We start from the raw sequence: 27,743 nt of genomic DNA on the forward strand, positions 1-27,743 counted from the left end.
GGCTTTACCTCGTCGGAGGCCAAAGATCGGACTTGGCTTTTGCGTCTACTTACATGAGCCAGTTCAATGAACTTCCTACAGAAGAACATTGGAATGGCTTAAGGCACATTATTCGCTATGTGAAACAAACAAACAATAATGCACTAGTTTACCAGAGAACTAGGAAGTGCATACAAGCCTTTTGTGACGCTGACTGGGCTTGTGAGAAGGCTGAGAGGAAGTCGTTCAGCGGGTACGTGTTCTCTCTAGCTGTTGCTGTGATTTCCTGGAGTAGTAAGAAGCAGCAAAGCACTGCATTGTCAACAGTCAAAGAAGCGGAATAGGTATCTGTGTGTCGCTCTACAAAGGAAGTAATGTGGCTACAAAAATTCTTGAACAAACTTAATGCGCACGAATTCATCCACGAACCACAGATTTTAATGGCTGACAACCAGGGTAGAATTGTGCTTGCGAAAAGTCAAGTTACTTCAGATAGAAGCAAACACATTGACCTTAAGTATTACTTCCTGAGAAAAAAGGTCGAAGAGGGAAAGTCACAACTCCAGTACGTCGAAGCGAGGAAAAACTGTGCCGACTTCTTCACGAAGGCCATAAAAAGAAAAATGACTGTCAAGCTCTCTGAATGTTCGCGCATCAAAATTGTGGGCGCAATGACAGTCCATTAAGGGGGAGTGTCAGTAGTGTAATGGCCAGCCACGAGATGGCGCCATGTATCCGTTGGTGCGTTATCTCCGTTTCACATTGTCGAAGCCACACTTGTTCTCGTCCTCTCGTTTTTTTTTTTTTGCTCCGCGTTATTAAAACAAAATGGCAGCTTGTCAGTTGTGTGTCGTTTCGTTGGCTTCGTGCCACACTCACTCAATCCGCGACCCAAGAGATCCGGTCACCCTACGTACTCAACAAAGCCAACAGGTCTGACTGGTTACACTCGTGGATCAGTTCATTATTTATTTTATCTTCAGCATAAGACGACGATGATGGTCTCGCGTGTGCTGCGTTTGTTGCGCTCGCCTAAAGCAACCTAAAACTATCGCTGTCACGGCAATGCGATTACTAGCAAAAAATTGAGAATTTTAATTGACGTTAACCTAATTTTTAAGTGACTACGTTACATGACAGTGCTATTAAAAGATAACCCATCAAAAAATTTATCAGACACCTATTGCATTTCGTCTAAGAATCTGATCTGAGTTGGTCTGTATTAAAGTATTTCCAGAAGCAATATTTAAGGCGTGGCATCAGAAGCTTGGGAAAACATGTGACCCCGAGAAATGGGCGTACTACTGATTGCTGCCCGTGCTCAGAGGAGATCAACGAAAAATTGTCTAAGGCAACTCGCTGGCTTGTTGGCACTCAAACTTTAGCGGAGTGGGCAACTGGCGTTAAGTTCTGCGTTATACTGTTTTGTGCGTAGGGTACTTTTCTGTATCGGTGGTCGTCGCCCACATGCCCACCGGCGGCATGTGGTGGTTTTTGTAGCAAAAGCTACACTAGGCTAGTCAGCGGCGCACTTCGGGTAAGCGGCCCTAGTCGCCACTGCGCATGCGCCAGTAGTTGCACCGAGCCACAGTTGTTCCGCCGCTGCGCCGCGCCGCGCCTTTCCTCAAAATCTAGTTTTCAATTTTAAATTTACTTTTCATTCCTTTCTTCTTTCCCTGCCTCCTTTATCTCTTCCCTTACGGCGCTGTTCGGGTGACCACCGAGATATGGGATACAGTTACTGTGTCATTTCCTTTTCTAAAAACAAAACAAAAGAAGTGAGCCGCCGGCGTATATTAGGTACATTGGCGTTGACAGCGTTGCAGAGGACGTTCATTTTCACGAAAAGAAAGGCACACAACTGGCTCCGTGGGTCGATTGTAAGTAGTAGTAGTAGTAAGTGGTATTATTAAAATAAAAACAGAAAGGAAGGAAAAGATTTATGCTAGGCCTGGCATCTGCCATCGAAACTGAAGTACCGGAGCTGGGGCAGTGGAAATAAAGGATAGCAGGCAGAATGTAGAAATTAAATGAGAGAGGTGAAGGGATAATAAGAGAGGGTAGAGGCAGAGGTAATATACACAAATTATTTACACAATAAGAAAAGTGTCCAGGTTGTGCGCGTGATAAGTGCCTCAATCTCGCTTTCATGCACGTGGTGTTGGTGTACAACTGCAAACACCTGCTTTAATTGCGTTCCGCACACTGGATACGAAGCGCGCCTGCCCTGCCACCCCGGCAGGTGGCAGTTAATGTTCGATCGCGAGAGGTTGGTCACCGAATGAACGCTGCGGCCTATTGCTGCAGTGTCGCGTGTCAGCCTCAACGTTGTCAGCGCTAATGCATGCAGCCCACATCTCTCTCTGGCCACCGCCACGTACTTCAAAGCGCGATTGAGGCGTCCACTGACCCAGGGAGTCAGATATGCGCCCTTCCTTTCCTGAAAATCATCGCCGTCTAGTACGTTGTCAACGCCAACGCCAATGAACACAATGAACGCCGACAGCTTTCGCTTTACATATTCTGGACTAGATGAGCTAATCCACATTCATTTTTCTCTTCTGCTTTCTTATCAATGTTCGTCCAGAGATAAAATAATTACAGCAATAACTTAAGATTGATTCACACCAGAAATTAAAGAAGACACATTCCCCTAAGCGCATTGCTTTCGGCGACTGCTGGGTTCCTTCGTACCATTGCAGAAATTTCTTTAGACAGCTAGTCTACAAGCCGTCCATAGACTTTTGTTTATAAGTTCTATAGACTATCTATAGACAACCTAAAGGTTATTCTATAGACAGTCTTATAAGAATGTTTATGGCCGTACACTTTTAGTAAACTTTTGTCTTTAGGCAGCCTACAGGTTATGAATAGACAAAACGAAATACCTCTAGGAAGGCAGTACAGTCTATAAAAAGTCCATAGAAAATCTATAAGCCATTTTTATAGTGGATATATATGCCACATTCGCGTGCCACATCCTCGCACTGGCTACAATTTCCAAATTTTACATCACCGCTTATTACGCCTGTTAAACAACTTCATGCGCAATAACATAGATACGTCTTGCTGTCCCGTTTCACGACTGTACGAACAGTTCTGTGACATTTGAATAGGAGCTGAGGTATCGCTTCATTTTTTTCACTATCATTGCGACTGTTTTCAAAGCAGAGTGCTATTTTGAATGATATTTCTGTTGGGTATCCGCCTCTTTAAATTGTGTATTCATTAATATTTTATTCCTGAGGATTTATCTCACAAATGTTTCTATTGCTAGTTTTGTTGCCCATGTGTAAACTGTATTTCATAGCTTATAGTGACTTTATGTTTGATAGCCTAAGTTTGAGCAAACTATATACTTTGTTTATGTATTAGCGCTGTGCCTGCCCCTACTGCCCCCAAACAGGGTTTAAGGCCCGTCAAGTTACTCTGAGCAACTTTTACCTTATATCCACAATGGATTGTACATTGATGGAAACAAAAGGCAATTAAAATTAATGCCTCCCTTCAGCGGATTCTTTTCACACACAGACGCTGTTCTTTGTTCACATTCAAACACTTCTCACGATACAGTTGCCACGTTCTTGTATTTGAACTCTTCCACGCAGAAGTTTTGAGCACAATGCTGGTTCTACATATACACACATTGCTTAGTGCTCACTGTACTACACACACAGTCACATAGTTACGAAGAAGCGCTCCACTCGGACGCAAGGTCCGGAATGAGAAAACTTTTCACTGCTAGCGCCGTCTGCTGAGGCAGCGGCGTACTACATCAGATCGCAAGTCTCTTCCGCTGGTCGCCGCATGTGGGCGCCGCTAGGCCACTTCAAGTAAAGCCAGCGCCGCCTCTATACTTAGAGGAGGCGCTGGCAAAGCCGATATGAAACGCCAAATACACAATGCTAGTCGCTTAATTACTATCTCGGTAGTTAGAATTTCTCTAATTATACACTTACTCATTAGCGCACACTCGAAGATACTTCACATGAAATGCAACACCGCAGACTCATAAAACCCAGTATTTGCCTAACTAAGGTGCTTGCTTAGCCTACATGGTAGCGCGCCTTACTTTATAGGAACTGTTTTCTCTGGGTAGAACGAAGTTCTTGCTGTAGTTTTGTTGTTTGAGACCTGCCTCGAACTGTAATTCCCATCAGAAGTTCGCTTTTCAATTAGTTTTATTCCAGAGATCATATTCGTGATGTGGGTTTTTCGCCATAACGCTGACGCCGTCTTTTGCGCTGAACGGAAGCCTTGAAGCTATCGCTTGAAAACACACAGAGGAAGGCTGACACGAGCTTGTACAGAAGTCGGGGGTAGGAAATTTGCTATGCCAGTTGTTTCAGAGAAGGCTTTGAAGTAATTCTCACAAATAGGTTCTTTGAAGTGGAAATATCGCTTTTTCAGCATAGTTTTGGTGGGCACCAGAATGCCGGTGACTCATGTGAAGTTGTAGGCTAGTTAGCTCATTTTTAATATGAAACTTCTTAACTAGTAGAGTTAGGCACCTAGTTTCAATTACAGATTTATAGCGCGGTTAGTAATTGCCGTTTCAGTTTCTGGAATTTTTAAAACGCGATTAGCCTTGGAGCTGTGGCTATCAACTGGGCAGAGGCACGTGTGGTCGCCAAAGAGAAAGACAGGAAATCGCGGCTCTATCTTGAGTCGCTGATCATCCAAACAACAGCGCATAATATCAATCGAAATGACGGGAATTTGCCACCTATCTACGCGAGATGCCTGGGATCGCATATACGCCGCATGAAAAAGGCATCACCGCAACGTTTTGCCTCATTGTGAACAAGGCTCCCGTGTGGGAGCCGAAACGTCATCCCATCTTAATTTTTGGTCGGTGCGACTCACTAGTATCATGTACCATCCCGACCAGACGGGATTCCGTCAGACCCTTGACTACAGGCTCTACAAAATTTGGATTTTTCGACTGGTTACGTGCACTGGAAAGGTTGTACTGCCTGCATGGTTTTCAAAAACGCGAGTGTTTTCCCACGATGCAGCCAGATTTTGTCGAGCCACAGTGCCCACGAAAATCGCGTTTTCGAAAGTTTAAAAGCCGATGTGGCTAATATGGCTCCTGACAAGCTATAAATCTCTAATTGCAAATAGGCGCCTATAAATTACTTAACCAGATTGCTACTTAGGACAATTCACCTAGCTGTTACAGCCGCCTTATTTTAAGATAACTTTAAACCTTCCCTTAGACACTCGGTATATACCATTGTCCAGCCAGTGTAGCCGCCAGTGCCAATTGCTCCCCTAGCGCTAGGTGGAAAGCAACTTGAAGCGTCGTACCCTTTTCATGGAAACGTTATCCTGGACAAAAAGAAACCATCTCCAAGTCGGACTCGAACAACAGACGGAGAAAACAAAGTAGCGTCGTTTTTCGAAGCCAGCCACTGCCTTAGCTTATACGGCTGTGTTCATGCGCGCGGCTAGTGCGCAAATGATTAATGTTTTAAACATTATGCCTCCTCCAGTGTTCAGGTGCTGTAAAGCAGTTGAAACCGAAATTATATCCAGAGTTTTCTGCCCCTGGAGAAACCTCGAAACATGGGTCATATACGGGGAAAGTCTGTACTGGGCGTAATGATGCAAAGAAAGTGTGTGCGTAGGAGAAAGTGCGTGAACAGCAGCAAACTGCAGCTGATCAAATGATCTGAGTTTGTGAGTGCGATGAGCCCTAAAAAGTTGAATCTGTGTTAAGCCGTGGTAAAACCTCTCTCTCAAGCTTAGCTGTTTGGGGCGTCAGGAATTTATTTTACTACTCCATGCTGGTAGCCTTTAAGAATAACACAGAGTTATGAAGTCAGAAGTTTCTTTAAATTTATTGGGTATAATCACTTATCCACTGGGGGCAATTTCAGTGAACGGTTTTAATGAAGAAGAGCATTTTAGGCCTCCAGTTTGCACTTTTCGTGTTCGGGAATGGATTCTGTGCCTCGATTCCAGCGTCGGTTTAAATTTTGATATAAAATATAGCGTTGATGGCCCGCATCAGTCTTAAGCTCTTTTGTGCCTAAGGCATGCGTAAATTATTTTTTCGCAGAAATATTTCCGAGTTCAACTTAGCAAGGGCGTAGTCTTTGGCAACGTATAAAATGCGAAGCCAAGATACGACATCGTAGTCGCGTACAATTAAATGAAGAAAAAAGCACAAGCATGTCGTATCTCTCATGTTGCTCCCTTGCCTCGCCGCCGTCTCAACTCCACTCTGCTGCTCCTTAGCTGCTAGTTCTACCCAAGACTTCAGTCACTGGGTCTTTGAAAAGTGCATCTTTTGATCTGGTGCCCATAGCCATGAACTATGATGTTATATTCCAAAAGTGAAACCACCCTTACTGTGATGTGACATTCGAAAAGTGAGCCCACCCCTACTGTCAACAGCTCCTCTACTGCCTCAGTGCGTTTACGCAACCTGTGGGTGCCCAGATACGCCACCAGCTCAAAACTTCAAATTTGGCTTCTTTGATTATCCCCCCACCCCCCGGGTTTCCTGCGGGCTGCCGGCGAGTTCGAGTTGCCAGAGCGCGGTGCTAGGTGCTGGAATGTGTCTGGGTGGTTTCGAGCGGCCCGCGCGCAGAGCCGCGAAGAAGATTTGGGCTGGCAGCGCTCGGGCAACTAGCAGACGATCAGGAGTTGGTACGAAGTGGGAAACGCGGGCGAGTCAATTTTCTATGGAATAGAAGGACCGGAGCAAACTTTTGTTCGATCTCTAGCGCGACGTAGGCGATGGAAACCCAGATTCGCGAAAACTACGGTGAGCGTAGCAAGCAGAGAGAAAGCGCACGTTTACAGCCCCGACCGGTCCCAGTACATTCTTGGTATCAGCTGTCTCACAGCCTCTGCATGATGTACGGAAACTGTTGTGTCCCTGTTCCATTCTAAGTACTGAGTAAGCTGTCACGCATGTGGAGCCTGATAAATGATGCCTATAGAGGGCCTGCCAGCAGAGTAAATGCAAGCCACGCCACTCGTTGCCTATGAGGTCGGTGTTGCACACAGCATTCCACTCTTCCGTGGAAAATCCTTCAACCAGACCGAATGCTGTGATATTGACCGCTTGTGAGAGCATTGCACTCTAGTACATTTGATGACTGGAGGAGGCATTCTGGCTGACCACTGTACCGCTGCATGCACGAGCAATCTTGCAAGCCACTCTTTGACTGCACACACATGTAGCGTAAGTTTGGTGAGCAGAAAAGCCTGAAAAATATTGACGTCTTTTTGATCTCCGACGATAGAGATAACTACGTCAGTGATCCTGCTGTTGATGTAACGAAGGAAAAAATCGATTAATTACTGGTAACTATGAGCTGCAGGCTTGTGAGATAGCGGAAAAAATTTGAGCGACAAAGAGACAACGAAAGAGATTTTTTGCTATTTCTTTGCTTGCTATCTTCCAGTCCAGGGATTGGTTTAGTGCACATGGTGTGTAAGGCGCTGCCTGTTGAGTAGAAAGATTTCGAGAGCGGAACAAAATTAACGTAGGCCGTGGAGCCTATTGTACATTTTTCAGTCGTCTCATCACGCTAGAACCCCGTTTTATATTATCAAAATTCGCCAACCTGCTTTGCTGTGTGCTTTTACTGATAGCCGTATTTGAAAAATATTTTCTTCCACTGATATACTAGCCAATCATTATCCAGGTGAGTGGCAACCGTTCATATCGGCGCAGTTCGCAATTCCTACTCGCTTAGGTACTTAAGGGGCGTTAACGTTCGGCTGCTCATCCGAAAGTCACGGAATTGAATCACGTAGCCGACTGCCTTGTTTTGATGCAGACGAAATACGAAATAAAAAAACGAAAAACGAAATAAAAAACGACCCTCTGCTCTGTGATGTCAGCGCACTTTAGAGAACCCCAGCCGTTCTAATCTATTCTGGCGCACTTCATTTATCCGTCCCTCATAGCATATGTGTCGGATCGGCCATTGAAACCACATAATATACCGTATGTTTCCGGCAAATCAACAGGCAGTATTTCATGCATTTCAGACATTCGAGGGCACTAGACTCAGTGAACGGACAAGAGCAAATGTAAAGGAATATCATGTACCATAAACGCAAGTTGGAATGTGTGATAAGTTCTGGGGTATTTGAGCTATAGTTCTTAATCGAGAAGGTGCCGAAGCAGATGTTTTGAAGTTGGTTTTTGGATGTTCCTTCAATAGCTACGTACACACCTAATGCAAGAATTTTGTCTTCTGATGGCATTTGACACACATCATTGATCGAACTCCCCTAAGGTTCTTTCGCTGTGGCCCGAAAATAAGCATTGATTTTTTCTGTGACCTCTCTTGTTCCAGCTACTTATGGTTGCGATACGATAACAGAATTTTCATGGCTGCATCAGGCGTACCTTTACACCTTCGATGTCCACGGCTCCGACCAGCTCCTTGGCGTAGAAGTAGCCCAACCCTCCGTACTGCATGGCCTTTGTGCCGGACTTGTAGTAGAGTGGCGGGACCAGAGCTCCCAGCGACAGGGATAGTCGGTTCATCACGTGCTCATACTGGGCGTAGGGCTGAGCGATGCTGTCTCCGATTAGCAGCTCTTGCAAGCCGGCCTCAGTACCGACGAGAGCACGCTGGCTTCGTCGTGTCTCGATCCAGAAGCTGGCGAAAGAAGAGGCGTGGTCGGTGAAGTTGGCGTACGCCTCTTCGAGACCCTGCGCCGTGAGGAACTTCTTGGCTGGCCACAGCACGGTGCGAACGCTACTGAGCTTCTCGGCCGCAATCTGTCTAGTGATTTTGTCCAGCCACGACACAGCGGATGCCTTGCGGACGGCAGTCTGCGCAAAGGGCGGGCAGACGCGCATGGTCTGTTTGGTACAGAGCGGAATGGAGTCAGGCAACAGCAAATTACTCACAGCCGTAGGCGCCAGATCAATTCTGAATCGCTAGGGCGCGTTAAAAACAACCATTTGCTTGCCTGGGCGCATTATCAAGACGCCGTCATCACCAGTGATGAATTTAGTGCTTTGCTGCTGCCATGTGACACGTAAGGTGTGTAATATCGGCCCCCAGAGTAGTTTTTGAACACTCAGAGCCCATGAGACTACTGACCGGGCCACATGTGTTGAAAGCTCTCAAAAGTGCAATTTTAATTCTCTGCAGGCATCGAATGTTTGACATCTGTGCCACACAGTAATGAATACTACGGCACTAGTTGCTTTTAGTAGTTCAGTGAAAAAGTACTCTTGTGCTCGTTCGGTAAAGAAAACCTTGGCGAGTTTTCTGGGCTTTCCGCCTCCTAAAAACATCGCACAAGAAACCAAATCTCAGCCCATTACAAAAGGAGGCGTATTTCTACTCTGCTTGCATTTTGCCGGGAACATTGTTCGGCCCATTTGTGAGACTTGGCGCGTTGCTTAGTGCCTTCTTCATTGGTGCGAGCTGTTATGCTGCGAACGTCTTGCGAGTAAACGCCCCTCATGTTGAGTGTTACGTTTTTCGGTGACATATTTGGAGGAAGCGCTCCGTATAATCTCATGAACGCTGACCCCGAAGACCACTTCGACAATATTCCTGACGCATGGACAAAACACTGTCCGCAAGGCGAGCCGCCACAGCGCGAGGCCGGAGAACCTTGGAAGCCGACTTTGGGCAAATGACAACGGCGGTACAAGCCATGACGTCCACTACAGCCAGTTGGGCATTTCAGCAGCTCAGAAGTGTCCTGACGTTTGTACGCTTCCCGCCTCGTTTGCCGCCATCTTTACACAGCATAAGGTTGGCGGATCTGGAATACTGGTTGGCCAGTTTTGACCTTGTGGCAGGGTTCAACCATGGGCACGACAAGCGTAAGTTGAGGAAAGTTTATTTTGCGCCGTAGAACTCGACCACGACATGGATAGAAAACCATGAGGCTTCTTTCACCAACCGGGAAGCTTTCTGCACTTAGTTGATACCATACTGAGCACGACCAAGCGAGAGGAAAACAGTGGAATCGCCTTCCCTCCTGATTATAGCAGTAGAACGAGATCATCGCCATGTTCATGGAGGACATCACAAGATTATTAAATGGGGCCGAACCTGCCACGCCCGCGATGAAGAAGGTTCTCCATTAAAGCTCGCCACCTCAGGCCTCAACAAAGACCCTCCAATAACCACCGCGGATTAAAGCGAATAAGCCACGACCACGAAACCTCTGTTGCTGGAATGGAGTGCACAGTACAGCCATTGAAGGAAATGAAGTGGGCACGCACTACTGAGCTTCAGTGCCAGCCATATGGGACGAGTGGCTTCAAGAGCTTGTGCGCTGTATTGTAAGCGAAAAACTGCAAAAAAATCCGCTTTAAAGCTCCGCCGGCAAACACTGCTGCTCTAGCCAATGTCGTCCGTCGCGATATCCAGGGAGCGAAGCATCTACCGCCAGCACCCGACCCAGAGCCGTATATCGTGATTTATAGATACACGGCACGTTACGTAGGCTTGCGCCCGTGCCGAAAGTATTCCGACCTGCTGTCGAGTCGAATTCTCCCTGCGGTACCTGCACTCCGCCTATAAGCGTTACCAACGTCTTGCTTTATATAAGCACAGCGCGTGTGGCACACGTCAACCAATTGGCCGCTCTTTTACATCTGAGAGAAGTCAGGCCATTTCCTTCGCTATTGCTCATTCTGGGGATGGGTTGAAGAGGATTTTTATTGGACGCACCTCTACCCGTCACGGTGAGAGACCACAACACACTTAGGAGTACCGCTCACTTGCCGACTCCGACTCCGGAGCGACGTCAATCCTGATCATCCCCTCCGACGACCTCAACGACGTGCTGTGAAATACTAGTTTCCCCCGAAATTCCAGTCACTGCCAGCCGCTATGACGTGAGCGCACTTGAACATACCAGGGCTCATGTTTCTGTCATGAGCAGCCAGCTAACCACGACCCTCAGAAAGGTTCTGGTATTTAGATTGGAAAACGTTTTTTATTGGCTTTAGTTATAAATGAGTTTGTTCATCTTGTTAGGTGTCCGTCAGTGGAGACTGGCGGCGACCGCTTGGGCTCTCGTCACCACCTGTACTTGGGTTTCCAGATCGGAGCTGAGCAACAAGGTCTCCTACGGGCCACGAGGCGCGAGCTTCTTGAGCGATATTGGTGGGGGATCTCTCGGACAGTCCCAGAAGATGTGGTATACGGTGGCTTTGCCGCCGCATTTGCGAAACTCCGGCTTAAATCTATCCGGGTACACATGGCTTAGGACAGCTGTATTAGGGAGAGTTTTTGTTTGAAGTTTTCTCCACACTACCTCCTGTTCTTTGTTTAGGCTTTTATGCGGAGCAGGGAAGGTTAGCCTTTCTAGCCTGTAATGCTGAGTAATCTCATGGTAGGTATTGAGGCAGTTTCTCGTCATTTCGACGTCCGAGTTGGCATCCACAGCTCGGCCGATAGATCCTCGAGGTTTATCGTGGGCTGCCTCGTTCCTCGTGTTTGACGAGTGAGCCGATACCGAAACCAATTCCACGTCTATCCTGCCTTTCGGGTAACTCCTGAGAATCCCCAAAAAGATGGGAGATATTCTGCCCTTGGCGAAATTGCCAATGGCTGCTGTTGAATCGCTGACAATCACTTCTGCTCGCGGGTTTGCCAACGTCACGGCGATTGCCGCTTCTTCGGCTATTTCTGAAGAGTTGGTGCGTACTGTCGCGTTTGCTCTGAGCAGGCCTTCCTTGGTCACCGCGGCTATCGAGAATGCTTTCTCGGGTGTTGGGTAAGCTGCCGCGTCTACGTAGACTACGTCCTGTCGGCCCTCAAGTTTCTTAGCTAGGGCTTTTGCTCTGGCCTTGCGTCTTCCTTCGTGACTGACGGGGTGCATATTTTTCGGCAATGGTTTTACCATGATTCTCCTTCGGAATCTGGACGAGATTTTCCGAGTATCCGCGTTGAGCGGTTCCGCGTTTATTCCGAGCGCTTCCAGGATTGCTCTACCCGCATTGGTTGTAGTGAGCCGGAACTCCTGCATTCTACGATGGGCCTCAGTCAATTCGTCTAGCGTGTTGTGTAGGCCGAGTAGCAGTAAATTCTCAGTGGAGGCGTTGACTGGTAGACCTAGGGCTGCCTTGTAGGCCTGCCTGATGAGTCCTTTAATTTTGAGTTTCTCGGAGTTGTATAACTGTAGATAGGGGAGGGCGTAATTCATCCCGCTGATGACAAAGGCTTGCACCAACCAGCAAAGATATTTTTCTTTAACTCCTGTTCTCCTGTTCGCTATGCGTCGAATCAATCGAATGGTTTGGTGAACTGAGGCGTTTAATTTTTCCATTATTTCGGCATTTTGGCGGTTCTCTTCGCTTGTCATTCCAAGGATTCGGATGTAATTTACTTGTCTAATTACTTTTATGCTTATGTGGCTGGCGGGAGGCTGGATTTCTGTCATCTCGGAATGTCTCTTAATTAGGAGCTCCGGTTTGGGATGAGAACATTCTAGTCCTACCGTTTTAACGTAGGTTTCTATGGTATCGACCGCCCTGTGTAGGGCAACCAGGAAACCAAAGACAACCAGGAAACCAAAGCCAATCTCTCATTAGTCGGACAGACCCTCCAATAAATCCTACAACGCCTAACGCCTCTAGACCGCCTCGTGGCTCTAGAAGCTACCGTGCAAATGCTCGTGCAGCAAGTGCAACGAAGCCCTCCTATACAACTGAGTATGGTCCCTCGAGCTCATAAAATTAATATCAGGCAGTGGAACTGTAGGGGCTACAAAAACAAACTCGGCAACCTGCAGCTCCCTATTCAGCAGCTATCCGAAAAACAGGATGTCATAGCGCAACAAGAAGCCAGTTACCCGATCAAATCAACGGGTTACACGCCTTACATTCCCCCAAACACGAATTCGAAAAACGTGTCTCGGTCACCACCACTTTCCTTTAACGCAACATCGCCCCATACAACACGAAATCGAAGACACAAAGGTCCAGCACACGCTAGTGGAAATTCCCACGCGTAGAAAAAGGGATGGAGAAGTCTACATTCCTAACATCTATAGTTCGCCCAAGGACAGAGCTAAAGTAACCTCCGACATTATCCGTAAGGCCCTAAAACTAGCAGGGAAATCCCAACTTGTAGTGGTAGGCGATTTCAACGCGCAACACCCGGCCTGGGGATACCGGATAGCGCACGTAAAGGAACGGCGCTATGGCAGTCTATACAAGACGAGGGTATGACGATCCTTAATGACGTCAAAATGCCTACTAGAATAGGCAATGGCGTCAGCATGGACACAACCCCCGATCTTGTCTTTAGTAAAAACATTAACTAAGCCATTTGGACAGCCATATGGTGACGTTAGGAAGCGACCACTACATAATGAAACAACCTTCGAGCCGGCCCCATACAAAACTCCAACATTAAAAACGAGACTCTAAGATTGGGACCGCTTCCGCAAAATTAGGGAACAAACAGCTCCGAAAGAAATCGGCAACCTGAACGAGTGGACCCGCGCCTTGAAGGAAGATGTAAAAGCCACCACAGAGGACACAGAGGCGATGACCTCGCAACACACGACCGACCCCAAATTGAAACACATGTGGGAAGCCCACCTGAGCTTACAGCTGAGGTGGAAAAAACAAAAACACAATCGCGCCCTCAGAAAGAGGATAACAGCTGAGAAGCGTACGCGTTCGAGCTGGAAAGACAGCAGTGGGGACAAGTATGGGACAGCATGAACGGGCACCTGGGTAAGAAAAACAGGTGGCTTGCGACACTTACTCGACCCCACACAGACGAAATCGGCTCAACGCAATAGACTTGCTCAAGTAGCACACAAACATGCAGGTAACACAAAAGACGATCAAAGAACTCAAGCATAGATATCTAAACACCACGCGATCCACCAACCCCCTTCCCTGGTATAAGGGCGAGCCGAACCCAGAATTAGACCAGGAATACAGCACGGCGGAAGTATTGCAAGTCATGAGCCAAATAAAAACGACATCAGCCGCTGGACCCGACGGCGCCACCAACAAAATGTTGAGAAATCTAGACCTTCCGTCAGTGACTGCCCTAACTGACCTAATCAACAAACTCTGGCAGGAGGGTGAAATCCCTCAAGAATGGAAACACCGCCAGAATCATATTTATACCTAAACCAGGCAAGAAGCTAACAGCCGAAAACCTAAGACCCATCTCCCTTACATCTTGTTTAGGGAAACTAATGGAACACGTGGTTCTAAACAGACTTCCTACCCCACTGCATGCTAGGTTTTATAGCCCAACTGTCCACGCAGGACGTCATGATTCAACTTAGTGAAGATATAATCCCCAAAAGCAAGAACACGCGAGCTATCCTCGGATTAGACTTAAACGATGCCTTTGACAACGCGTCACTCGAGGCCATCCTCACTAACCAATCGAGGCTAAATTCAGGATTCAGAACGTTCAATTACATAAGATCGTTTCTGGACCAGCCGTGCTTCCACCCTAATATTGTCTAAGGCCAAGCGGCCGACGCCCAGCAGCCCTATCGTCAATGGAAGACGCGCGCTCGAGTGTCCCTATTAAGCGTACTGATGGTGGTACATGATATTGCCGTGAGTCTTTATGTTGTTTGTTGTTTCGCGCTTTGTTATTTTTTTGCGACGCGAGATGCGAACAGACTTATCTCGATTGATTGTGGCCACGCGAAACAGCTTCCACATTTTCCTGGATTGCTGTAGTTGCATTTGGTTTCTTTCTTCGAAGGTTGGTTGCCAACGTTAAATTAAGCCCGGCCAAGAACTTCAGGCATTTTTTCAACGACCGCCGAGCATGCTTTCTTTGTGGGTGCAGGTCCGCCGAATAAAGTTTTTTGGAAGCCTTTGCGTTGTCTTCCTGCTTGCTGGACTGCCGTCACAACTACGTGGCACATCGTGGTTAACCCAGCGAGCTTTCGATGCTGGCACCAAGCGGCGCAGAGCAAAGTTGCGCGTTAGTCAGACGCCAACAAGAGCAAGCCAGTTTTATAGCCAAGCTATACTGCCACGAACTTGCGATTTCGCTGCCGCGGTGGTCAGATGAGGCACAGAGACAGACCTTGAGCCGTTGTTCAGCAACCGCCGCAGCTGGGCGGACGCCGCGCGCTCGCCGCCCACGTGGCATGACGTCACTCCGCGCGCCTCACTGCCCTTACGCGTTAACCAACGTATTCGGTGGCGGCATCTAGGGGAGCCACTGAAACCCCCGAACACTCACTGAATAAAAAAAACTTGTGTTGAGGCTGGGAATAGAACCATGATCTTTGGCGTTCTAGGCGGAGACGCTACCACTCCGCCACGAGCGCTTATATTTTAATCGCGATTAACGCACATCTACTGAATGCACGGGTTTCATATATTAACTCTTCCGATCCAGAAGTCGCCGCGCTTTCGCTACGTATATCCATGCCTAGCAGAGATAGGCCATCAGCAATTTTTCTATTTCACTGTGGAGTGGGATAACAGCTCCGGCCCTCATGGCATTGCCAAAGCCAGCATATTGCTGCTAGTCGCTCGGCAAATTTGTGTCGAGATAGACGACTTCTGTAGTCGTAAAAGCGACGTGAACCTGTCAGAAATGCTTCTTGGCAAGCCGTATAAAAACGACCGCCAGGCGACGCTAAGCACTGAATTATAGTTGAAAACGACCAAATGCCACAATTTCAACCTTACTTTCGTTCATCCTTGAAGAAGCATTAAGCCATCCGACGCCAATTAGCAGGACGATGTCATACAACGTCCACAAGTTCCTGGGCATCGCCAGTTCGCGTCGAAAAGAAAGACGGCACCTGCGGCTTTGCGTAGACGCCACAACGACGTCACTAAAATAGGGTGTGCGTCCATACCCGCGCACTGATGAGTCCGTCCACCAGCGACCCCACGCCACCTACTGTTCGTCACTCGGCTAGGCAGTGGTTATCTTCAAATGGAGGCAGACAAACGCGACCGCGAGGAGCTCGCCTTGTAACTCAGGGCGGTTTGTAAGAGTTTATGGTGCTTTCGTTTGCCCCTGTTCAGTCCCTGGAATATTATAATGCATGATGGACACCATGCTACCTGACCTAAAACGGCAGTCTTGCTTCGAAGAACTCAACGAAGTCGTGGGTTTTCCTCGTACATTTCAAGAGCAACTGAAACAATTGCGAGCTGTCACTGAGGCAGACCTTTCAGCCGGTCATGCTCTCAAGCCTTTAAAATGTCACTTTACGTTCAAACGCTAAAACTTTTTAGGCCACATCGTGAGGGTACAGGCGTTAGCTTAGACCCCAAAAAGACGGCCGCTGTTCGCGCATTCCCAAACCGACAGATAAACGTAGCTTGCGCCGTTTCATACGCCTCTACACCTATTATCGGCAATTTGTTCCGAACCTCTACCAGCTAGTTGTGCCGCTCAGCGCTAAGCCACCTGGCCACAACATGGGAAAACTGCTCACAAAACTCAAGACCCATCTGCAATGTAGGCCTTTACTCAGACACTTCGACCAGGATGCTTGAAACGGAATTTCACAGAGATGGCAGCAATATTCACGTCGCTGCGGACCTTGTTTAGTCGCACGATGGTATACAATGCGAGACCGCACAGGTGAATCGAATTTTCCGCATTTCGAACACAATTATGCCAGTGCGAAAAAGCTATGCCTACATATTGTGTACGCTGTTATGAAAATTCTTCCCCGTACGTGTATAGTATGCCTGCTTCGAGCTGTGAGAGATCATCACCTCTGTTGGCTGGCGAACGTAAAAATATAACGGTGCTACTTGCTCGTTGTAGCCTTTGCTCATGTAAGGCGGGAAACACTTGGAGGCTGACTGTCTGTCTGTCCAGAGCCCCTTTTCAATGCCAACCGAATGAGTCAAATGAAAATTCTGCTTTCTTCGGCCCTATAATCACATTCGTCCTCACTCGGCAAGAGAGGATCGAGGGCGAACTTCTGCCCCACACCGGTCACCCTGAAGCAACCGCTCCGTCTCCGCCACGAGACTGCCGGCGGAGGCGGAGACCTCCTTCCGTTAATATTACGCAGTGCAGTCGGAACCCTCTCTTACTCCTGTTATAATCTAGAATCATGTACATAACTGAAAATCGAAGGCCTGACGGATACCTGCCTGGCCGCGGATGGATATGAAGGTGAAGGGAGACATCAATCAAAGGAGAAAAATTCTTGACATTTCGGTTGCCGCACGAAGGTGCCCAAACGAAAAGCGCTTCTTATTTCTCATGTGTATTTCTCTTGACCTTCTAAAAAATAAATGTATGCAAACTGCGTTACAAAAAGATAACTTTTAAATGCCACATTTTCACAATGTCACCGAGAAGGTCCTTTGTGTACATTGTGGGGTTTGACATGGGGAGATAAGTACTTTCTCCCCACTCAATCGCGGCTGACACGGTTCAAAGCCGCCCGGACCCCACCCCGTGATCGCGTACGCTACCGAGCGCTCGCCGACCACGGCGGGCCTTGCTTCTGAGGGAACAAAGGAACGACACATTGGCTGACACAAACAGGCATTTATTGCTACAGAAACAATAACGCCAGCTAGCAACAAGGTACGCTAATGAATCGAGGGCGTCCGACTCACCAGCAAGGTTCCGAGCGAATGTTCGGAGACATCAGCTTTGTGGGGTGGTCCTACCCCGCTCACTGCACAAAGCAGCTTCTGAGCGGTCGGCGCCCACCGTATCGGACGGTGTCGGAGCGCCCGGTGCCGAGCTGCAATACCAGCGAGCTCGTAGCGGCACCCGTGGCCCCAGGCCACCCGGCTCCCGGAGCCGCGACTCCCAGAGTCGGAAAAGAGATAGTAGAGAAAATATATACAGAAACTCGGACCACCCACGCGGCTTCCGTACTCACTCGCTTCGGGCTCGGCGACTCCGCGGGCGCTAGGCCTCGAACTCCCTCGATGCGGACCAAGTCATTCTCACGAAGAAACTCCAGGGAAAAAAAAATGTGCTGAGCATGTCGAAAAGTTCAAACATGCTGCAGCGCAATACACCTCGCACTCAAGAAAGCATGCCGCAGGTCCTAGCGATCAAAATTCACTCTAGGCCTAGCACTTGTCAAGTCCGGACAAAGAGCGTTCCTCGAACCGAACCGACAGTCGTCCAATGTTCCAAGAGCAGGCCCCACGTTGGGCGCCAGATGTGGGGTTTGACATGGGGAGATAAGTACTTTCTCCCCACTCAATCGCGGCTGACACGGTTCAAAGCCGCCCGGACCTCACCCCGTGATCGCGTACGCTACCGAGCGCTCGCCGACCACGGCGGGCCTTGCTCTGGGGGAACAAAGGAACGACACATTGGCTGACACAAACAGGCATTTATTGCTACAGAAACAATAACGCCAGCTAGCAACAAGGTACGCTAATGAATCGAGGGCGTCCGACTCACCAGCAAGGTTCCGAGCGAATGTTCGCCCGCGCTAGGGCAAGGGATATAAACTCCGCAGGCCGGACGGGACGAGTACGGGAGCCTGTCTCCCCGTCGCTTCTTCGCCCCGTCGGCGAAGAGCGGAGCCCCGTCGGCGAAGAGCGGCGCGTCCGCTCAGGCCGATTATTCCGGCCGAAGAGAGCCCATCTACCGCGGGCGGGCTTCAGCAGTCTCCCGCGCAGCGACGCTGGCGCCCTGTCTTGCCAGTTAATGTAACTGGCAAGGGAACGCGCTCATCCTCGGGGTGAGACTGCTGCTGCACGGTGCCTCGCGGGAAAGCAAACTCAGGGGGCTGCAGGGCAGGTCCCCACAACATTACGTAATGTAGTATGTAAAGAAGTAGTTTAACTGGTTAAGGACTATTGGGTACAAGTTCCAAAAGCGTTGATACACAATGGCTGCCAATAGAATTCAATGTAAGGCGAATGCAGTCTAACGTTGTACGAAGAGAGACTTAAGTAGCTTGATAATCTCGACGATCACGTAAGATTAGTGAGGAATAAAATTAGCGGAGGGGAGAGGATGTCCGATATGTGCTGTTGTGAGGCATAAAAAACTGATAAAAGTACTTCGCAAGTTTTTGTGGTATAGGAACCGAGTGTATAGTATGTAGTTGCATAGAATCGAGTTACTGGCAGTAACTATCGTGAATTATTACATAGCCACGTTCCTCACTCAAAACCAATTTTTTGCTTTCTTAAGTATAGGACTAAATTTACGGGTACTGAGAGAAACGACTCGTAAAGTAATGCGCCTTGGCTATATGCGACAGTAATTGCCAATGTAACCCTATACAATTAAATTGGAAGCCACACAAAACAACATTACGATTCTGTTAAGATAATGCAGCCGAAACGCTCTCTATATGTATCCCAGTCGCGCTCTCCGTCTATATACACCGCACGTTATGATGCAACTTGATTTTTAATGTTGCTGTTTTGTTTTGTTGTAAACAAGCGAAACAAACATTTCACTTTCGGCGCGCCTTGAAGCTGCTCATACCTTTGGCTAGAAGAGTCAGGTTTTATACCGCAGGTAAAAACAACTCACAAGCCCAGCTGGCTGCACATAAGTCAAGGCTCTAGAGCTCTCGCACAATGTATGAAAAAATCTTTAAAAAAACCTAACAAGCGAGCAACACGCAGTAACAATTCCATAAGATCAAAAATTGGTCTTTTTACTGCTTTTCAAGAGTGATACACGTGTTAACTTGTTAAGTGTCCTACTATGAAGCAATGCTATAGAGACAAAAATCTATGTTCAAACTTCGCATATGCTATCCAGAATACCCGTGTACTAAAGCATGTTTTTCCTATCTTCCACTTTTAGGAAATTGGCATTTCTCATATATAAAACGTTCATGTCGTCTGAAATAGCTTTTATCGTCTGTTCAGTGCGAACTCATACTTCGTGCTTCGCGACAACCTTGTATCTAACTGCAGTGTATGTCCAAATTATAGAGAACAAACTATGCCTAAAATCACTCTGCTTTACAAGCCGCTGTGGTGGCTCACTGATTATTGCGCTCGGCTGCTCCCCCTAAAGACGTGGGTTCTATCCCGGCCGCGGCGGTTGAATTTCGGTAAGGGAAACTCTAGAAGCCCGTGTACTGTGCGATGTCAGTGCACATTGAAGAATCCCAGGTGGTCGAAATTTCCTGAGCCCTTCTCTACGGCGCCACTCATTGCCGCAGTCACTTTGGGGCGATAAACCCCCATAAACTAAGCGTTGCTTTAATAAAAATTTATTTTACTATGGGAGGTGTATCGCTCTCAGCGCTTCAGAAGCCGTGGGACGCGGGAAAGCATTTCTTCACCAATGGTTTTTACATCTTAGCCGTGAAACGCCTCACAAACCAGGACCCACGCGTGTCTCCGAGCCGTGATCACGTGACCACCCTGTGCATGTCAATTGCGCTGCTTCGTGGTCTTCAAGTTGGTGCCCCAAAGATGGGGGGGGGGGGGGGGGGGGGAGCGAATGAGGACAGTGCGTCACGACGACCTGCATGATTCCCGCCTTTCCTTTCTTGCAATTGTTGCCGTCACCATGTGAAACGCATGATCTTGTGATGCCCAAGCGGTTCTAAACGCCTCTCCGATGGCACACGTAGCCGAAAGGTGAGAGCCCGAAGGCATGCGGTGGGTCAAGCATGCGCAGCATGCGCATGGGATACTGCCCCTGACCTCGCTGCTCGACAACACCAAATCTTTGCCTACACGTTCCATAAGCAGAACGGGAGAGGGGAGGGGAGGGGGGCGCTTCCTCCATCCGACGTACGGAGACACTGTATGACAGGAGTATCGCTTTTGTTCGAATTCTGCTATTAAAAATTGAAGGCCAATGTTCCGAAAAAGGAATAGTTGCTTAAAACGTACCGGCACTGCAAGACCCGCAGGTTTTAGATGCTTATTTTTCGTTAGCGAAATCTCCCGCTGGTACTCTTTGCAGTTGTTCTGTTCTATTCATTTGAGCATTTTTCATTCCCAAGATAGGGCTCCACGCACACTCGGCTGTTAGAAGGCCTAAAACGTCAGTTTATCCACTATAACACAAGATGTTTATTAAGTCCAAAATAAACATTACTGTAGCAACGTTTCCCGTAATAATTATACAGGATACGAAAGCAAAAACTACTACGAAGATTGTATTCTGAACTTAAAGAAAAAAATAGTTTTGTAACATTGGAAAGTAAAAGATTTATAAGAAACTGATAGTTACACTAATATATAAACCAACCGCATGCAGTTTCTGATCGTTTACTAGCTTTTTGAGAGGATACCAGGACAGAGACTGGCAATCGGACACGAATTATGCCGAGGTAGCATCCACATTCAGTGATTGTCCCGCATACGTCAACTGTCTTCACGATCCTGTCACCTGACCTTCTCTTGAGTGGATGACCACGAGAGGCGCCCATTAATCATTTTTCAATAAATGAGGCCAGCTCGCAGTCTTAATCGTAGCTTTTTGTCTGGTGCTGTGAGTCTCCCCCCATTTCTATGAGAAATACACAGAATAAACGTACTCCGAGTAGCTATGATGTTCAGTACGAGAGGTGTCCTGTTTTTGCGTCTGGCAGCGCATAATTGATGTTGACTACAAGGCAGGCGCGAAAAAGAGCTGCGTGCGTAAACTTGCAACACGCGTCTGGTTTGTGCTGTGCTTTAAGCTTGAGTGGTCCGCGCCAAACGGCAAATCATAACACACTTTTTTGGGCTCTTCCAAGTGAGTGTTGGTAGAATTTTAGATGAGGTGAACGAGTCAGCTCGTGAACAGGGCATATTTACTGAGACAAGGATAGAGGTTAGGGAGAAATGAAGGCTTACCTTTTGGACTGCGGCCAGAAGGCTGTCGACGTGTTTGCGTTCCTCCTCTGAGAAGTGTGCGACCGCGGCCATGGCTGACACCAAGAGCTTGTAGCTGGCTTCCACTTGACCAGAGCAGAAACGCAACCTCTCCTCTTGCGCTCGGTGTTCGCTTCCGTGCAGGATACGGAGGACGGCAGCCGGGTTGGCCACCGAAGCATAGGCCTGGAGGAACAGCCACGAGAGCTGGCGGCGCACAACGCGATCTTTCACGTCGCCGCAAATCTTGAGGACCCGTTTAAGCAGGTCCAGGTCACTAACCAGAAGCAGGTCGTCCATCGTGAAGGGCGGCTCGATTCTCAGCGCTTTTTCGATGGCAGGTTTCAGGTCTTTTGCCGTTGGAGCCTCGATGTGATTGTTTAGATGGCTCAGCGGGAACATTGCAGGAACGCGGCCTTTGCCGGTGCGTGATGCTATGAGGACTTCAAAAACGTTCTTAAACGTGTCGTAGTCCTCAGCGACTCTCACCGGCGACAATTCGTTCGTGTTATTAGCGAAAATCTTGAGGAAGTTACTGTAGACGGTTTCGTATCGCGTCTTGTTTAACTGCCAGGAGATGGCCCTCCAGAACTGCTGGTGGTCGTAGGGAGCAAGAAAAAGGCGCCTTTTTTGGTGGTCGTCCACAGTGCTGGAGAGAAGTTTAAGCGAGAACCATAGGTTGACGTTCCAGTTGAAAGCGAGGTCGAAGAGCACTTCCAGTGGGTTCGATCCTCCTACGGGATCCTCCGGCCAAGCGAGGCCATGCTTCATCATGAACTCTTTGATGACGTCAACCTGAGAACCCGTCTGCATCATGCAGCTGTTGAACATGGAGGCCGCCTTTCTTCCCACGGGAAGGTGGGAAACTCCGTGACGTAAGGTGTCAGACACGTAGGCCTGCCACGTCATGACCACGTCCATCAACGCGGAGCGGGACAGGTTGGAGAACTCCTTACGGGGCACCCAGCGGCTGCAGACATGGGCAGCGAAGTCGTCGCACGGGTGCACGCTTCTGTTTAGCTGGCTCTCGATGATAATCCTGTCACGAAACCAATGCATCTCACCACGACCATTATGTCATCATATGGCAGTGTATCACTTAAGAACTTCGTCATCGTAAGTATTACTTCCGTAGTCTGAAATTATATCAGAATACGAGAAAAGGCAGAGTAATATGCAGCATTGAAAATGAGTAGATGTTTTATAGGCATTCCAAAATTTTGGGCTTTGCTATTCAGGTGTCCACAAGAGGGGGTGCAAGGAAGTTGCAGAGCCATGTGTTTGTTTTCTTTTGTTTTCAGTGGCTCTAAACAGCATGATATCCTGTTCTGCGGCATCGAAGTACTTGTTCGCGTAACAAGAAAAACCATGGGTATGGATTGGAGGATAAGCGATCATCCGTGACCGAGCGTGATGCTCGCCTTATCTACAACTTTACCGCCATGTCACACAGTCACTAGCCAGCCAATGGCCAACCGCCATCTCTCCCGAGGCTAACGTTTTGCAAACTGCCCGCTTATGATGCGGCAGTGATGGTACTTCCATTAGTAGGTTTCTTCTGCACTCCTCTGAACTATGTACTAGCCCTCTTTGTGTGTTAATATGAGAGCACACAGGAATTAAAGTGAACAGACGACCTATACAACATTTTTATGGTGCACAAGCAGCCGGAAGGAGCCTCACGCCTCCCAAGAAAGGTCGAATCCGCCGGAATAGCTGTATCATACTTCACCTCACCCTGGTCAGTAGCATATATTTTACCTGCTGCAATGCAGTTACCAGATCATAAACGTTTCGGATCATCACCCAAGTACAATTGTACCTTTTCTACTTTGTTTTATTGCATCCAAGTAAACATTTAAGTGTTACAGAACTAAAGGGGACACGAGCGTTTCAGCGCCAGCGCAGATTCAGAAATTGCCTGCCTCGCTGTTCACTTTGAGAGATTGTGATTAAACCAAGCATGGAAATTCGTATGCAATATTGTCTTAAAACACGTTCCTTGGAAAAATATGAACAAATCGAATCGCTGCTGCTAATGTGGATCCAAGGCGCAACATTTCGGCAGCATTAGCCTGATCCCAAACATTTCGTCCAGTATTTAACTCTGCTCATCGTAGACAGCGTTGAAACGCCAGAGATCATTGCGGTGTAGGACGCAATTGTCGACCATTATACTGTAGCCAGAGAGGTTCCATTCTGGAAGTTTTCGGTTTTAAATAGGACCTGAAGAGAAAAGGGAACCTTTACTAGTGGCCAGAAAGCTCTATGAGTTAGCAGAGAAAAGCGAAAAGTTCTTTCCAACCAAAGAACGTGATTCGATGAAACATTCCTTAAATTTACCACTGCAGTAATGCTGCTGATGTTTTGGGTTGTTGGCCAAACCTTAAAAAAATTAGAGCGCTCTATCTCACGTTTTCTAGTGTAAACGTCACTGTAATAGGTGTTTCAGCGAACACTTTTAAAGATTGTCAAAAATAGGCTTTTCGGGGTAAAAATATGGCGTTTGCGGCGTAGTATTAAAGACGTTAGCGAACCTCATAAAACCAGTCAGCTGGTTATTTAATATTTAATAGTTAATTGTTAACCAGCAGATTTAGGCGCCTAGTTGCAATTGTGATTTGTAGCCGGCCATTAGTAATAGCCATATCAGCTTTTAGAATTACGAAAACGCGGTCGAGCTGTTCAGTTCACACAATCTGAGCTGCAAAAGTTGAGATATAAGTTCATGCTAGCCATTTACGTGCCTCTCAGGTTTGACCAGCTCATTCCGACCAAAAAAAAAAACTGTGATCACCATACTCAACAGCGTTTTCTTTTAACGCATTGCCTAATGAGGCTGTTGCTCCCAAGTAATTTCACGAGATGCCCGTGCGGCAATTAAGAAGTAGGAGCTGAAATAACACGGGCAAAAACAATAGATATCACTCGAAAATCGGCAGGATGAAAGAACAATTAAATTTAAATAACGCCAGAACCAACACAGCGGTTTTCGAACCACTGATAAAAAAATATGTAAAACAAAATTGAGTGAAAGTGATAAGCTTTTAATTTCGGCATCGAATGTCACTTATTGCAACCTTATATGAACGTACAATAGAAAATCTGGACGTTTGCTGGCCATACCGTTTGTACTTATGTACGGCAAAAGTAACAGAACCCCCCTCCAAGTTCCGGCCCGTGCCACTCTGCCTTGGGGCGCCACCTGACAAAAATTTCTGTTGTCTAGACCGCGGCGCAGTGGTCCCGTGAGGAGCAAAACCGCAAAAAAGGAGGGGACTGAGGCAGGCGACAACCCAGGCGGTACTGACAGGTGAACATTACAACAAGACAAGTTGGTGCTTCATACTGAAGGAATCGCGCCAAGGGGCGCAGAAAGACGTGATGCGCTTCGTTTGTCTGCGTTCACGTCTTTCTGTACCACTCAGCCCGTTACGACACCAGAAGTGCTTTATCAGGTGGCGCCCCTACGCTGCGTAGCAAGGGTCGGAACTTGGAGGGGGCTCTTTTACTTTGTCCCCGATGGTGAGTACAGTCTTACTTGGATCGTCAAAGCACGCGCACCGCTATTTTTAACGCGTCTGCAATCTGTCGCCCCTCCTCACAGCGTTTGATTTCGCTCACATCCTTGTTTTGCCTGAATCCTGAGCCAACTTTAAGTTTCTTTTCTTGGGCGCACAAACCGGTCTCTTCGCTCTGTTTCTTTTCTTTTTCTTTATTCGCGCTATTGAGATCAGCCACCGAGACGACACCGGGAGGCTTCGAAGTCCTTCAGAAGCTGGTCGTCTGGCTGAAACTAAGTTCGGAAACGGCAGAGGGACTCCATTTACTGAGTCAACAAAGTTTTAGAGCCACCAGCAGTGAATCACATGGAGCACACAGCACGCAGACTGAGTCAGTCACTCCTAAAGTCACCGCACCCCCCCCCCCCCCCCACAGTAAAAAAAGGGAATTTAAAACACTCGAGATAAATCTTCTAGCGCTTTAACTACGGTATCGCACTGCCAAAAACCTTTTTGAGGGCAAATCAATTAACTGCAATGGGCCCGTTAGTCACCTGTGCCGAGCGCAGCAGTCCGTCATACATAGTAGCTGCGTCTTTCGACCCGGCTTTGGCTGCAGGAGCAGGTAGAAGCAGACCAGAGCGCCGCCAAACATCACAATGGCAAAAAATTTGGTCTCCAACGACCGCATCCTCTGGGAACGGGTGGCTGGAGTCTGCCCAAGCGTCACCTGTGGCAGCGACAAGAATCCATGATGCGAGCGAGGTCACCCGAAATGGAGGCACAGGTGATTGATAGCCCATATAACACATCATTTCCTTGACACTTCCATTTCGGCTCGATTCCAGCCTGAGGTATCCCAAGTGGACGCGAAAAAATATTGTCGGCGGTTTAGCTCTGGTTAAACCTGGAGTGACGCGAGAGCTATAGCTGGCCGAGTGCAAGCCGCCGGCAGCAGTAGCTGCTGCTCTGCACCACGTGGCTGTTCACGTGACCAACCACGTGACAAACCACGTGATCAGCCACGCACCGCGCTGCCGGCAGCTGCTCCACACCACGTGACAGCGTGGCGGCGTAGCCACAGGGTGGCAGCACCGCGCTGAAGGCACCAAACAAGACAGGCAAGTTACATAAAAGAAGCGCATGCCTGAGGTACTATCGGTCGCAAACATAAATGAACCACTGCTAAGGGCAGCGGCGAAGCGGCTGCAGAGTCGCCCCACGGCTCTGCTATCTCGCGCCGCTGCCTGCGGCCATACTGCCCCTAGTGACGACAAACCTCGCCCTCGCTCTCGCACGGGTGCTTCTCACGCTCGATAAATTTCTAGTGTGGCGTTCCGTTGCTCTGCATTTCACGACCGTGAAAAAAAAGAGCGCGCATTGACACTGGTCGTGCACATCAAGCTGTGGCAGTGCAATCGGACGGCTGCAGTTCATCATAACGCTGCGGCGCGAAGGAACGAGACCCTGTTTTATTTTAGGTTTACTTTTATATTGCCGTCATAAATTTTACTGCCTTTCGCATGCGTCCACCGCAGTCGGATTTTGGGCAGCGCGGCCCACTTCAGCAGCTACATTGATGCGCGCTTTTTCACATCGGTGCGACAAATAACAGACATGGTGCGCTTTGCAGCCCCAGTTCTCAAGATAAATGTCTTTTCGGCGTTGTCTCTTTAATGGGTTTAATACTCTGTTCTACCAGTCCACTGAACAACTGCTTTAACTGGATGTTATGATAAGTTCCCTCTTCTGAAAATTTAGTTACGGGAGTATCACCACAGCGAAATTGTAAGGAAGACGAACCACAATAATCATTATCGTTAAATAAGTTTTATTGACGAATGCAGGCCAAAATCTCATTCTCTGTCATAAGAGTGTCCTTTTTGGGATAAGAAGTTGACGCTTCGACAGCGATAACTTGGCTTAATCGCTTTGGCATCGAGTTGTAGAGAGCCGCAACTAGCTCCGGACGTCCACGCAGGGCTTCCCACTCACCTTGACGGTATGTCGCAGTCGATCCGCTGTCCAACCGCAAACGCGACGTGAGTAGAACTGCTTCTTCAAGATTCCTCACATTTTCTCGATGGGTGGCCACGGCAGCGGACGCACGGCAAAGTACTCCAGGAAGTCGCTCACAGCGCTCGCTTTGTGCCCGGGGCTGCGGTCGTTCTGGTTGACGTAGCAGTAATTCGAGAACGGCCCGTCCAGAGCGTGGGGAATTCACTACCTAATCAGGATTCTTCACTACTTCAGCTCGGTGGATCGAGGCTGTCCCTCATGGTGGCGGCCTATACACTTACGCGGCAGCGGCCACTGCTGAGCAAACTGTGGTGTACTCAGGGAGATACCTGGGCACAAATGATCGCAAACATATTCCTACAAACATTGACACATGTCAGCTCCCTACTTAACCAAAGTAGAGATAGCTCATCCCACTGCAGAAAAAAAAACACTAAAGCTCAATGCTATAAACATAAGAAATCCAACATTCAATTCGTGCTATTGAGCGGCACGAG

At 48.1% G+C, this 27,743-nt stretch overlaps 1 protein-coding gene across 1 annotated transcript in view; it reads right to left on the reverse strand.

Moving 5' to 3' along the window:
* LOC144133845 (endothelin-converting enzyme 1-like) overlaps nucleotides 1-22,783 on the reverse strand; it is a 42,852-nt gene extending 20,069 nt beyond the window's left edge. The window contains exons 1-2 of the mRNA XM_077666923.1: nucleotides 21,707-22,783; nucleotides 8,360-8,821 (exon numbers count right to left, since the gene is read on the reverse strand). Coding sequence (XP_077523049.1) covers nucleotides 8,360-8,821; nucleotides 21,707-22,783 — 1,539 coding nt within the window. The remainder of the gene's footprint in view (nucleotides 1-8,359; nucleotides 8,822-21,706) is intronic.
* Nucleotides 22,784-27,743: the final 4,960 nt, after the last annotated feature.

The sequence above is a fragment of the Amblyomma americanum genome, chromosome 5, assembly GCF_052857255.1.
Source record: "Amblyomma americanum isolate KBUSLIRL-KWMA chromosome 5, ASM5285725v1, whole genome shotgun sequence".
Lineage (NCBI taxonomy): Eukaryota > Metazoa > Arthropoda > Arachnida > Ixodida > Ixodidae > Amblyomma > Amblyomma americanum.